Below are 14,870 nucleotides of genomic sequence, written 5' to 3'. Positions count from 1 at the left end.
ATGTAAAACAGAAATAGATAAACAACCCAATATTATCAACCTCAAATCCCTCCTTTCAACTCTCAAAAAGCAATGCAATAAATTAAGAAATAAGTCAACCAACCTGACTAAATCATTAAAAAAAAATTACATTAACAACAAAATAGAGGAAAACACAAATAAGCCACGTGAGCTCTGGAAAATTCTCAACAACCAGCTTCCTGGTTGCAGCCAGAAACTTAAAACCAGACTCACCAACATCAGCATCAAGGAGGGTGACTCCCTCATTACAGACAAAATGGAGGTAGCTAGCAGACTTAACACCTTTTTCACCAGCATAGCCGCAACTCTTGTCAACAAGCTGTCCCACCACTCTGGTCGCTTTGGTGTAGAACACATTAAAGCCTTCTACAGAAAGCTAGGAGTATCCAACGATGATTTCAAATTAGAAATGGTCACAGCTGATGAGGTGTTTAAAAAATTGAGCGCGCACCACCCAAACAAGGCCACCGGCCTTGATAATATTCCCTCCAGATTCCTCAGGGACTCTGCCTCCATCATTACCCCGATCATCACGCACATAATAAACCTATCAATTACAGAAGGCCAAGTACCAAAAGATTTTAAGATAGCAAGAGTAACTCCCCTCTTTAAAAAAGGAAGCAAATTGGAACCTGGCAACTACCGACCTGTTTCTATTCTCAGTTCCATTTCGAAAGTAATGGAGAAAATAGTTTATTAACAGGTCGATAGTTACCTTGCCACTAATAAACTCATGTACAAATTCCAATCCGGCTTCAGAACTAACCACTCCACTGACACATGCCTTCTCTATCTGACCGACCACATCAAACATGAGGTGGACGCGGGCAAATACTGCGGCATGGTCATGCTGGACCTTCAGAAGGCCTTTGACACCGTTAACCACGCTATACTGTTGGATAAGCTCAGAGCAATCGGATTTAACAAAACCTCATGGAGCTGGATGCAATCTTACTTGGAGGGGAGGGAGCAGGTGGTAGAGGTGAACGGCACCGTGTCCCCTCCACCCCAGATCCCACTTCACTCCTACCCACTTCTCCAAAGTGGGCTGGCTCAAGGTGGAGGACAGAGTTAAACAACTTGCACTGAGCCTAGTCTATAAAATCCACTACACCTCCCTAATACCGAAGTACATGTCAAACTACTTCCTTAACGTAAATGACCGCCATAACCACAACACCAGGGGGAGCTCCACTAACCACGTTAAACCCAGATTCCGAACTAACAAAGGTCTTAACTCATTTTCTTTCTATGCCACATCAATGTAGAATGCGCTCCCAACAGTTATAAAAGAATGGGCATCTCTATCCTCCTTCAAAACTGCAATAAAAGTTCACCTCCAGGCAGCTACAACCCTAAACTAACACCCTCCCCGGATTGCTAATAATCAAATGTAAACAATCAAATGCAGATACTTTTTCTTATGCCTTCTGATCTCTCTCTCTCTCTCTCTCTCTCTCTCTCTCTCTCTCTATCTCCACTACTTGCTGTCCATATCCTACCCCTCCTCCCCCTCCACACCCCTGATTGTAAATAATGTAAATAATTCAATGTGATTATCTTGTGTGATGACTGTGTTACGATGATAGTATATATCTGATAGTATATATCTGTATAATGAATCAATTTAAGCGGACCCCGACTTAAACAAGTTGAAAAACTTATTCGGGTGTTACCATTTAGTGGTCAATTGTACGGAATATGTACTTCACTGTGCAACCTACTAATAAAAGTCTCAATCAATCAAATCAACATTCACACACACTACGGACAATTTAGTGTAGCCAATCAACCTAACCCCAGGTGCATGTCTTTTAAAAGTGAATTGTAATTATGCACAGAATTGAATTAGTGCGAATATTCACGATTAATAAAAATGCAAAAGTGTGATTTATCAAATTTGAAAATGTAGTCGTTTGATTGCACTGAAAAAAACAAACTCTTTTACTCACATTTCTCCAGCTGGTCATCCACTATGACAAGGAAGGCCACAGAGATCATAAAAAGGTTAAAAACGAAGCAGATCTCACATAGCTGACCGATGGATGGGCCGCACACCTCCTTCACCACCGCCTGGTAGGTGCACTGACCACTTATGGAGGTCGCATAGCCCAGGATGATCAGACCACTGACCAGGAACACAAGGGAGACCTGAGTGGAAAAATATTACAGTCAAAGATGACGGACACTTATAATGTGCGGCATTTTAAACATTTTGCTCGCCCTTAAATGCAAGAAAATGGTCCACTCGCTGCTTTGTGAGCATATACAGCAATGGTGTCAAACATACGTCCGAGAGCCGGGTCAGGCCCGCAAACAGGTTTTATGTAGCCCGCGAGATGAGGTTGCTAAGTATAAAAATGGACTGAAATTGTTTAATGAAAGAAACTGCTGATCTAAATGTTTCCACCGGATGTCGCAATAACAATTCTGTTAGGCAAGCAAACAGTTTATTGGGCCAAGCAAGAGGTACACAGTAAAGCGCATACATTTATGGTGACGCATGGCTGTGGCTCCTCCCCCTCGACCCAAATGAAACTTAAAACCTGCCGTTTTACGTCTTCTGCTTTGAAAGCATTGGTCTTTGGCATCCTCATTTCCCCAAAATGTCTTTCAAAAATGAGAAAAGTTCATGCAGAGTGTAACGCAACCCTCTTCAACAGTTTGTACTAGAAGTGGGAATCTTTGGCCACCTCACGATTTGATTATGATTACGATTAAAGGCCTACTGCACCCCAAGGTTTCTCATATTCATTCACATCGACGTCCCTTGTGTGGGCTCTGTGCCGAGGATGTCGTTGTGGCTTGTACAGCCCTTTGAGACTTTTGTGATTTAGGGCTGTATAAATAAACATTGATCGATTGATTGATTGATTGATTTAAACGGGGATAGCAGATCCATTCTATGTGTCATACTTGATCATTTCGCGATATTGCAATATTTTTGCTGAAAGAATTTAGTAGAGAACAACAACGATAAAGTTCGCAACTTTTGGTCGCTGATAAAAAAAAAGCCTTGCCTGTACCGGAAGTAGCGTGACGTCAGAGGAGGAAGGGCTGCTCACATTTCCCCATTGTTTACAATGCAGCGAGAGAGATTCGGACCGAGAAAGCGACGATTACCCCATTAATTTGAGCGAGGATGAAAGATTCGTGGATGAGGAATGTTAGAGTGAAGGATTACAGTGCAGTGCAGGATGTATCTTTTTTCGCTCTGACCGTAACTTAGGTAGAAGGGTTCAATGGATTCTACACTTTCTCCTTTTTCTATTGTGGATCACGGATTTGTATTTTAAACCACCTCGAATACTCTATCCTCTTGAAAATGACAGTCGAGAACGCGAAATGGACATCCACAGTGACTTTTATCTCCACGACAATACATCGGTGAAGCACTTTAGATACTGAGCTAACGTGATAGCATCGTGCTTAAATGCAGATAGAAACAAAACAATTAAGCCCCTGACTGGAAGGATAGACAGAAGATCAACAATACTACCAAACTCTGGACAGGTAACTACACGGTTAATGCTTTCCAGCTTGGCGAAGCTTAGCAATGCTGTTGCTAATGACGCCATTGAAGCTAACTTAGCTACGGAACCTCAACAGAGCTATGCTAAAAACATTAGCTATCCACCTACGCCAGCTCTCATCTGCTCATCACGACCCGTGCTCACCTGCGTTCCAGCGATCGACGGTACAACGAAGGACTTCACCCGATCACCGATGCAGTCGGCGGCCCGGAGACGGAGGAAGTCAAGGTGCGGTCGCCGGCTAGCGCGTCTGCTATCCATCTCAAAGTCCTCCTGGTTGTGTTGCTGTAGTCCGCCGCTAATACACCGATCCCACCAACAACTTTCTTCTTTGCCGTCTCCATTGTTCATTAAACAAATTGCAAAAGATTCACCAACACAGATGTCCAGAATACTGTGGAATTTCGAGATGAAAACAGAGCTTTTTGTATTGGATACAATGGGCTCCAAATACTTCCACTTCAACGTTTGACGTCACGCGCAAACGTCATCATATCGAAACGTTTTCAGCCGGAAGTTTGCCGGGAAATTTAAAATTGCACTTTATAAGTTAACCCGGCCGTATTGGCATGTGTTGCAATGTTAAGATTTCATCGTTTATATATAAACTATCAGACTGCGTGGTCGGTAGTAGTGGGTTTCAGTAGGCCTTTAAGGAGTTACGATTCGATTTTAAATCGATTATTGATGCATCTTTAATTTACGTATATTGATGGAGTTTTACATTTCTTTTGTTTCACTAAATAAGCGTTTATCACTTGCGACTTTAAAAAAATGTTGCATTTGTAGAAAGAAACAGTTATATTAATTCCCACATTTATTAAATGTGTGCAAAACTGGAACATAAGTGCCCCATAATTACCGTATTTTTCGGACTATAAGTCGCTCCGGAGTATTAGTCACACCGGCCAAAAATGCATAATAAAGAAGGAAAAAAACATATATAAGTCGCACTGGAGTATAAGTCGCATTTTTTGGGGAAATGTATTTGATAAAACCCAACACCAAGAATAGACATTTGAAAGGCAATTTAAAATAAATAAAGAATAGTGAACAACATGCTGAATAAGTGTACGTTATATGAGGCATAAATAACCAACTGAGAACGTGCCTGGTATGTTAACGTAACATATTATGGTAAGAGTCATTCAAATAACTATAACATATAGAACATGCTATACGTTTACCAAACAATCTGTCACTCCTAATCACTAAATCCCATGAAATCTTATACGTCTAGTCTCTTACGTGAATGAGCTAAATAATATTATTTGATATTTTACGGTAATGTGTTAATAATTTCACACATAAGTCGCACCCCCGGCCAAACTATGAAAAAGACTGCGACTTATAGTCCCAAAAATACGGTAAGGAGCTGGTCGAATCTCTCGTGAGAGGCTCGCTGCAGTCAGTCAAATTTTAGAACTGTCTGCAGTACTTTATTTACAATAAACAAATCCATTATCAATTTTTGAAGTTTACTAATTGATTTTCTAATTGTCAATGTCCGAACTGCGATGCATCCAAAAATGTATTATTTTCCTCACCTCTAGTTTCTACCTCCATTTGTATAGTTTGTTGAGTTAGCACAGAATTAATACGTGGACATGACAAATGAGGAATTTGATAACTAGACATTTGTATCTATTTATTATTTATTTTCTTCAATCCCAGATAGGCTGGGACTTCATTTTTAATGGCTTGGTAGATACACTGAGACAAAGTTGAAGTTCGTTGTGTTTTTCAAACCGCACACATTTTTTCCTCAGAATTTGAAGTGTTTTGTCAGGAGAATTATTTGTGATTGGAGCTTTTTCGGGAATGTGCCCTTTCTATTTTCGGCCAAAGTAAAACAAAGAAAAACAATCAGGAGTTGTCTTTATTTTTAAGTTATCATGCAATGATTTTACCAGTTCGGCCAATTTGGGAATTGAATTTCCTCCGTGTGGCCCCTGAGCTAAAATGAGGACACAACTCAGTGTGTTGTGTTCGATCTTAAGGTGACTAAACAGTGATTATGAGATATTTAAGAACAAATGAGTGACTGGTGACATTTTCTTACAGTGGTTGTGAAAACGGTTACTCGGCACAAACACAACGATATCGAATAAAGTTTGAGATTATTCCTTTCAGAAAAGGATAAAGAAATAAAGAGTATACAGGACTTTTCCTACCAGCTCCACGGTCAATGCGCTGTGGATGCCCCCGGCTCTCTCGAAGGCCCACGGGAAGTTGAGCAGTCCGGCGCCCAGTGCAGACTTCAGCATGATGAAGATGGCCCCCATGGAGCCCAGCCGGGGCCCGGCCACCTCCACCCGGGGCTTGGCTGAGGCTGAGGCTGAGGCTGAAGCCAGCAGGCTGATGCTCTCTCTGGCCAACTCCTCCATGTCTAAGTCTCCGTGGGACACACCGGCTACACACGTCCAGTCATGTTGTCGGTGGGAGGTGGTCCCCACTAACTGTCTTGAAGTATCAAATATGTCGGCTGACAACAGCGTGGTGACTCTGGAGGGAGGGATACGAGTATCAACTGTATCGATATCAAATGTATCGGTATTAGATCGATACTAACCTGATGAGACCAATATTTTTTCAGGTCTGTGCTAATGTTTTTTTTCACAAATATGTGTGTCGTTTGTTGTGTTGTTAATATTGTTGCATTGTTGATATAAATACTGATGTGTATTGTGTACAATTAGGAAATACATTGTAAGGCTCTGGGTCAAGTCAAAGGATATAAATGTAGTTTTTGCTTTTGATTACTTTAAATAACTAAAGGGAATACTCCTGTTGATAATTTTACATAGTCTTATATTGTTGAATTGTTTATAAAGAAGTTGTATTCGGATTTTATTCACGGTCAAAAATAAAAGTAAAACTCACAAAATCATTATTGATCTCGAAAAAGTATTGGTATCACTATATTGGAAATACTGGCCCTTTAGAGCAGTGGTCCCCAACCACCGGGCCGCGGCCTGGTACAGGTCCGTGGACTGATTGGTACCGGGCCGCACAAGAAATAAAAAAATTAAAAAAAAGAAAAAAGTTTTTATTTTTAAATTTTTTAAATTAAATCAACATAAAAAACACAATATATACGTTATAGACCAATATAGATCAATACAGTCTGCAGGGATACACTCCGTAAGCACACATGATTGTATTTCCTTATGACAAAAAAACTAAAAAAACTAAAAATACCATACACCCGTGGGACAAATTTTCAAGCGTTGACCGGTCCGCAGCTACAAAAAGGTTGGGGACCACTGCTTTAGAGTACATCTGAACAATGCCAACATTTGCATTGTGGCCCACCCCTAGACGAGGGATGGGTATCTTTCACATTTGAATCAATACAGTACCAATACCAATACACAACGATACCAATGGTTCTTGTGTGTGTTCAAATATGTTAATACATTTAAGTTAAAGTTAAAGTACCAAAGATAGTCACACACACACTAGGTGTGGTGAAATTTGTCCTCTGCATTTGACCCATCCCCTTGTTAACCCCCTGGTAGGTGAGGGGAGCAGTGAGCAGCAGCGGTGGCCGCGCTCGGGAATCATTTTGGTGATTTAACCACCAAATCCAACCCTTGATGCTGAGTGCCAAGCAGGGAGGTAATGGGTCCAATTTTTATAGTCTTTGGTATGACTCAGCGGGGGTTTGAACTCATGACCTACCGATTTCAGGGCGGACAGTAAAACCACAAGGCCACTGAGCAGGTTGTTTGACAAAAAAAAAAAATGTTATTCAACATTTAATATTGGGCTGTGAACAGTTGTTATCTCGTTGTCTTACACTTCTGTGTCTCATTTGCAAGTACTGTATAATGTACTGTATAATAGACTTTGCATGTTCTCCCCGTGACTGTTTGGGTTCCCTCCAGGTACTTCGGCTTCCTCCCACCTCTAAAGACATGCAACCCAAAATATTAAAAGAGCCATATTGGACCAAAAATACAAAAAACGAATCTGTCTGGAGCCGCACAAATGAAAAGCCGTATATAAGTCTTATAATGAAGGCAACACATGACGTAAGTGTCTATATTAGCTATAATAGCCTACTATCAAAATCAAAATGTGTTGCAGGCTGAAGCAAATCTTTGTTGACAGAAATGTTGAAATGTAATATATTCTTTACATTTTTACAACATTAGAAACCATTTGTAAATCAGAGGCTACTCAGAAGATAAGATAACTCCTGGAAATTACTGTCTTTTAATGGCCAAAGGTATAGATGTGTGTGTCCAAGTTAAAGGAAACGGCAGGCTGTCTTCTTTTAATACATTTATTACAATATTTGGCAAGTTAGGTAATGTTTGGAACAACATGGCACACAAACAACTATCTGAAACGCAGCCAACATTACATACGGATAGTGTGTCATGAGACATGCTAAACTAAATTATATACAAAGAGGATAAAAGTAAAGGAAATTAAATGAGCTCAAATATATCTACAAATGAGGCATAATGATGCAATATGTTCATGCAGCTAGCCTAAATAGCATGTTAGCATTGATTGGCTTGCAGTCATGCACTGACCAAATATGTCTGATTAGCACTCCAACAAGTCAATAACATCAACAAAGCTCACCTTTGTGCATTCACGCACAGCATGAAACTTTTGGTGGACAAAATGAGACAAAGAAGGAGTGGAAAATTTTACATGTAAACAAACTGTCCACACTAGAGAAGTAAGGCTACACCGTATGTCAAAATTTGATAGATGAGGTCAAAGGTCAAGGGGCAGGGCTAAAGGTCAATGTCAACTGTCAAGGTCAGGGGTCAAGGTCAAAGCTCAAGGGTCAGAGGTCAAAGTTTAAAAGTCAAAGGTTAAAGGTCTATGGTCAAATTTCAACCGGAAGTGGCTAAAACCGGAAGTAGCTAATACCGGAAACGGAAGTAACTAATACCAGAACCGGATGCTAAAACCAGAACCGGAAGTGGCTAAGACCAGAACCGGATGCTAAGACCGGATGTTGTTAACACCGGAATGCTAAAACCGGAACCGGATGTTGTTAAGACCGGAATGCTAAAACCGGAACCGGATGCTAAAACCAGAACCGGAAGTAGCTAAAACCGGAAACGGATGCTAAAACCAGATGTTGTTAAGACCGGAAGTAGCTAATACCGGAAACGGATGCTAAGACCGGATGTTGTTAAGACCGGAATTTGGAACATGAATGGGGTATTGTTTAATATTAATGACATCGTGAGAAGCATGTGGTTGTGGGGGGTTACAGAAGGAGTGCGCACGAGCAAGTCGGAATTTGGAACATGAATGGGTGTATTGTTGAATGACATCGTGAGAAGCATGCGGTTGGGGGTTACAAAGGAGGAGGGGTGCACACGGATGCAATTGACGAGTAAAGACTTTGTGAGTAGGCCGCTGAAACTCGATTTAGCCATGATTAACGAAACTCCTGTGACCATCTATAAAAATAGCGAGTCGAAAACTTACCTCGTTGCCCCTCAGAAAAGTAGGGTTTTTCTGAATCGTACTCAGATGCCGCCGTCCGAGTCTTTGCGGGAGAAATGGGGTTTGGAAGCTCACGGGATGGATGGATCTTTTGGATACGTTTTCAGATACCAGAAGGGGGATCTCTGCTTGTTCCAGCTGAAAAGAGACGGAAATCCTTTCTCGAACGTTTCATCGCAGATGTGTTAAGTCTGGCTATGGACGATTTCCTGTGGCGTGATCCTTCTCCGGTCGATAAACGCGTAAAAGGAAGCTTGTCTACTTACAGAGCGAGAGAAGAAGTCTGTTCAGCGCTACTTGGGGGACGAAGTCTTCGGCCTCGGGTCGTTGGTTTTTCCGAGCCAGTCTTCGTGCTCCTAAAAACACGTTGACCGAGCCCGACGTCTTTTCCCTGGAGACTTTCAACTCTGAATGCGGTGTGTTTACGCCGGTTGTGGTCGTACCCGTCGTTGCATGGCGAGAGCGTATGGCTCTCCCGCTTTTTTTGGATCGGTAAAGAAAATGTCAAATAAGACAATTAGACGCGTAAAGACCTGCCTTATAGCACAGACGGACAAACTCGAACCATCCATGAACATGACTGATGAACCATCCACTTCCCCCACGAACCAATACATTTAGATTGGGTTATGTTGTTTCTTTATGGGCAAAGACGTTAATGTCTCTTGTTTTCACGTTAGCATTTCAGCTTGCGTGCTGGAACCAGTCATTCCGTGCAGTTATCAATATTTTTCATTTAAAATGGTAATACTAACCGTTTTACCATGGTTATCAATCATACCCTTTATTGTTACATCCCTAGTGCCAACTAACAATAAAGATAGCAACTTTGTTCAGAAATATTTAGTCATACCGTAAATGTGCTGTTCATTACGCTGTTACATGAATACTAATTACTCTTAAAATGTTGTCCATTTTATAGCAATGAAAAGTGCTGATAAAAAACTAGTAATCAATGTTTTGAGGACGGTCAAAATAGCAGCAATAAATACAAACAAAACAACACCAAAGCTTTCGTGATGTGTTAAGAAAGCCGCACATATGTACAGTATATAGACAAAAATAGCTGCCAGACTTTGACTAAAAGCTTTTTTTTTTGACTCAACAGTACATGCACATAGCTTCAGGAATCCATCAGGAATACAAAACACATTAACGTCTTACAAACAACACGCGTTTTGCCTCTAACAATAAACACTCTAAAACATTTACAAATTAAAACATATAAAGAAAAACATATTTTAAAACTCATATAATAGTAGAACAATATTTATAATGTTTGTTCTGCTAAGGAAAGTATATTATATAGGTGTGTTGCTAATGTTTTATACATGTGTTCATTTATTTTAAATAACACTTTGTTAAAATATTTCAAGGTATTAGTTATTTTTGAGCACATTTAACAATTGATGATAACCGTGATATTTTGGTCACAATAACTGTGATATGATTTTATTTTTTAACATTTCTAATTCACATAAACTTGTTGCAATGCCTCCAAGATTGTTTTGTGTTCTAACATTAGGGAAAGTCTGTATTTTGTATATTGTTTATTATTGTTGTTTGGCACAGTTTATTCCCAACACGCTAAGCGTTTTATTGAAGTACATCACAGATTAACACTCGGACATGTCCGAGAAGGAGTATGAAGAAGTGGAGCTAATTTACTGTTTTTGACCAAATTGCAAGATTTTGTGCCATTCCCACCCCTTGCGACAGACCCATGATGAGCTGACATGGGTTACATTCCATATGTCAATGTGCATGGTGTGGTCCATCATCCTGTGTAGTAATCTGGCCCATAATTTTTCGGGGTAGATGTAAAAATGACAGAAAATAATTAAGAACCACTGCACTACAATAGGAAAATTCAATAAAACATAAAGGAATGCTGAATAAATGTAGAATGCGTTTTAATTCATATGTTGAGAGAGTAAATGGAGTACAAGGGTTGGGGGGAATCAATCAATAAATCAATCAATCAATGTTTATTCATATAGCCCTAAATCACAAGTGTCTCAAAGGGCTGTACAAGCCACAACGACATCCTTGGTACAGAGCCCACATACGGAATCCAACAGTTATGTTTATTGTGCAGAAAATCTTTTTTTTCAAGGAGTAGCTGATGCCCCATCTGTATTATGTTCTCTGAAGAGGCTTACTGCGCCAACCCCTGATCTATACTCTTCTGAACTCCCCTGGAAGTTGAGACATTTTAGTCCTCGACTTCCTCTAAATTCTTAACTCTGAAGGCCCTGATTCAATGAGTTTAAATAGAGGCACGGTCACTGCCACTAACACCTTGCTCTCCGTCGCTAACACTTAAAGGCCTACTGAAACCCACTACTACCGACCACGCAGTCTGATAGTTTATATATCAATGATGAAATCTTAACATTGCAACACATGCCAATACGGCCGGGTTAACTTATAATCAATCAATCAATCAATCAGCTTTATTGTCCATTCTTACATGTACAAGACACATAAGAACTGAAATTACATTTTCGGCACAATCCCGCTAAGAGCAGACATACGTTACAGGGAGACAAGACGGGACCGCCAACGGATCAGCCTCACTTAGGCGCTCCTCAAAAAGGTGGGAAAAAGGTGACATTGGGGGGAGGGTGGAAGTAAAAAAAAATATCAGTCTGAGGCTGGACCCTCAGGAATGGTCCAGACTGAGTCCGAGGAAAAAAACCTCACATAGCATGGCACACATAAACAAGGTACATTTAATCACAACAACTCGCAACAAAGTCATCCAACAGGACCTTGGAGGCCAGCAGCTGCTGTTGAGCGCTGCTCAGCCCCCACAACCCCGGAGGAATAAAGCAGTGGTGAAGGCGTTGATTGGGGAAGGGTATATGCGTGCATGTATGCCCAATTAACTTGGGTGAGATGTTGGATTGTCTTTATGGGCCGAGGCCGGCCCCAAGAGTTCAAGAGTTCAAGAGTCCGACCCAGGTGCTTTTGAAGAAAAGGGAAAGGTCAAAAGCGTCCATCTTTGAGGAGTCCTCGGGGGAGTGTTTTCAAACAGCCTGTTCCTCAAGGCCATTCGAGGGAGTCAAATCGTAGATTAAGATGTTGTTTTTTCTTCGAGCAGTCAAAACAATGACATTCCTGCTCTATATGCTGGCTCTGACAATTCCAATTTATTCTTTCTGTAACATCATCAAGATCGAATCTACCTTGCGATTCAAATCAGCAATCGCTCCAGTCTGTGATCCCACAGCACGACCCAATCCTTCCATTGCGTTGAACAGCCTGTTGGCCCCTTGAGTGGCTGCCATCGTCTTCCGAATTTGACGATACACCAGAGCAATGCCCAGCCCAATCAGCAAATGCCCTGCGATCACAGCTCCAAATAGGTAGATGTCTTCCACGTCCTCGATGGAAAGGACTGAGAGGCACATGATTCTCCAAGTATTCCAGGAATCTCTCACGTACCCCGCAGCAATGGTTCCATCAGGGCAGCCAGGCTCCCCCGAGCCTCTTTTCCTTGTCGAAAAGACTGTGTCAATTGCGTCGAGAGTCCAGTTGATCAAATTCATTTTGATGTTTAGATTTGAGGACAGCTCAAGAAAAGAGGCTTCAAAATAGTTCAAACAAGACAAAAACAAAGAGAGCAAGCAGGGAGGGAAGGAGGGAGCGGAGAGAGATGCGACCGCCCTCACCAGTGGCAAGACAGAAAAGTATAAAGTGCAATTTTAAATTTCCCTGCAAACTTCCGGCTGAAAACGTTTCGATATGATGACGTTTGCGCGTGACGTCAACGGTTGAAGCGGAAGTATTCGGAGCCCATTGAATCCAATACAAAAAGCTCTGTTTTCATCTCAAAATTCCACAGTATTCTGGACATCTGTGTTGGTGAATCTTTTGCAATTTGTTTAATGAACAATGGAGACTGCAAAGAAGAAAGTTGTAGGTGGGATCGGTGTATTAGCGGCGGACTACAGCAACACAACCAGGAGGACTTTGAGATGGATAGCAGACGCACTAGCCGCCGACCTCACCTTGACTTCCTCCGTCTCCGGGCCGCCGACCGCATCGGTGATCGGGTGAAGTCCTTCGTCGTACCGTCGATCGCTGGAACGTGCAGGTGAGCACGGGTCGTGATGAGCAGATGAGAGCCGGCGTAGGTGCAGAGCTAATGTTTTTAGCATAGCTCTGTCGAGGTTCCGTAGCTAAGTTAACTTCAATGGCGTCGTTAGCAACAGCATTGCTAAGCTTTGCCAAGCTGGAAAGCATTAACCGTGTAGTTACATGTCCAGAGTTTGGTAGTATTGTTGATCTTCTGTCTATCCTTCCAGTCAGGGACTTATTTGTTTTGTTTCTATATGCAGTTAAGCCCGATGCTATCACGTTAGCTCAGTAGCTAAAGTGCTTCACCGATGTATTGTCGTGGAGATAAAAGTCACTGTGAATGTCCATTTCACGTTCTCGACTCTCATTTTCAAGAGGATATAGTATCCGAGGTGGTTTAAAATACAAATCCGTGATCCACAATAGAAAAAGGAGAAAGTGTGGAATCCAATGAACCCTTGTACCTAAGTTACGGTCAGAGCGAAAAAAGATATGTCCTGCACTGCACGCTAGTCCTTCACTTTCACGTTCCTCATCCACGAATCTTTCATCCTCGCTCAAATTAATGGGGTAATCGTCGCTTTCTCGGTCCGAATCTCCCTCGCTGCATTGAAAACAATAGGAAAATGTGAGCAGCCCTTCCTCCGGTGTCGTCACGCTACTTCCGGTAGGGGCAAGGCTTTTTTTATCAGAGACCAAAAGTGGCGAACTTTATCGTCGTAATGTGTGTACTTGGTAAACTCGGGGTTTGAAAAGTTTTTTATTTTTATTTGTTTTGTTTTTTTTAAATGTTTTTTTAAATTGGATCATATTAGTACATTGTTTAAATTATTTGCTTAATCCATTCCATAATTAAATTTCACATACCGATATGCTAAAAGTTTTAAGTGTTGTATGTGCATACAAAGGTTTTAAGTTACATTTTTCTCAGAAGTTTTATTTCTCCTTTTTTGTTCAGAATAATTGTTGTACGTTCTTGGGTAGCAAATTATAGTTTGCTTTGTGCATACTTTTAGTTGTTTGCAAATTCAATATGTCGGGGAATATCAATATTTTTTGATTCAGTAAATAATGGGTTTGAGTTTTCTCTAAATCTTTTTATTTATTTTTTTATTTATTTTTATTTTTATTATTATTTTTTTAATGTCCTGTCCAGCTTCTCAGGCAAATCATATAGTTGATTTAGATGCCCATATCGGCTGTTCAGATTTACTTTACAAAAGAGAAGTGTAGGATACTTCTCTTGTTGCCTTATTTGTATTTTGACTTTATTAAATGTATTTATATTATCATTTGGTGCAGCCGGGCCGGAGCAGGAGGGGATAGAAAGAGAGAAAAAGGAAGACAGAGGGGGGAATTGTGGGGACAAGAGGGGGATTAGACAGAGAGACAAAAACAACAACAGCAAACACAACAACAACAACAACAATAGAGCAACATCAGCAAATACGACATGTACAAATATGATGGTAAAAGTAATAGCAAATAAGCAGTTAGCGAAAATAAAAAATAATACAGAAATGACAATGAGCATTATTACACTAAAAATGGATTAATACAAATACCAATAGAAATAGTGCTATTGATAATGAACAATACCAATACTTTACCTTTATTATCAACAATACAGTTGTTCAAATGCAACAATACATATACGTAATGATAACTTGAGATACGAAACAATGCAGAAAAATGGGGGGGAAGAAAGAGAAGCAACCTACATTAACCTTGTAGATTGTTATAGTA

General features: G+C 40.7%; 1 protein-coding gene across 6 annotated transcripts in view; it reads right to left on the bottom strand.

Annotated features, from left to right (window-relative positions):
• Positions 1-6,077, bottom strand: part of LOC133641627 (putative sodium-coupled neutral amino acid transporter 8) — a 42,893-nt gene extending 36,816 nt beyond the window's left edge. For 5 of the 6 annotated variants that reach the window (XM_062035491.1, XM_062035493.1, XM_062035490.1 and 2 more), the window contains exons 1-2: positions 5,729-6,077; positions 1,974-2,172 (exon numbers count right to left, since the gene is read on the bottom strand). In XM_062035491.1, coding sequence (XP_061891475.1) covers positions 1,974-2,172; positions 5,729-5,941 — 412 coding nt within the window. In that variant the 5' untranslated portion in view covers positions 5,942-6,077. The remainder of the gene's footprint in view (positions 1-1,973; positions 2,173-5,728) is intronic. The other variant, XM_062035492.1, reaches the window with a different exon arrangement.
• Between the last annotated feature and the right edge of the window lie 8,793 nt (positions 6,078-14,870).

Source organism: Entelurus aequoreus, linkage group LG24 (assembly GCF_033978785.1).
Source record: "Entelurus aequoreus isolate RoL-2023_Sb linkage group LG24, RoL_Eaeq_v1.1, whole genome shotgun sequence".
Taxonomy (NCBI): domain Eukaryota; kingdom Metazoa; phylum Chordata; class Actinopteri; order Syngnathiformes; family Syngnathidae; genus Entelurus; species Entelurus aequoreus.
Note: the sequence above shows the minus strand (reverse complement) of the source record. Positions and strands in the feature narration are given on the sequence as shown.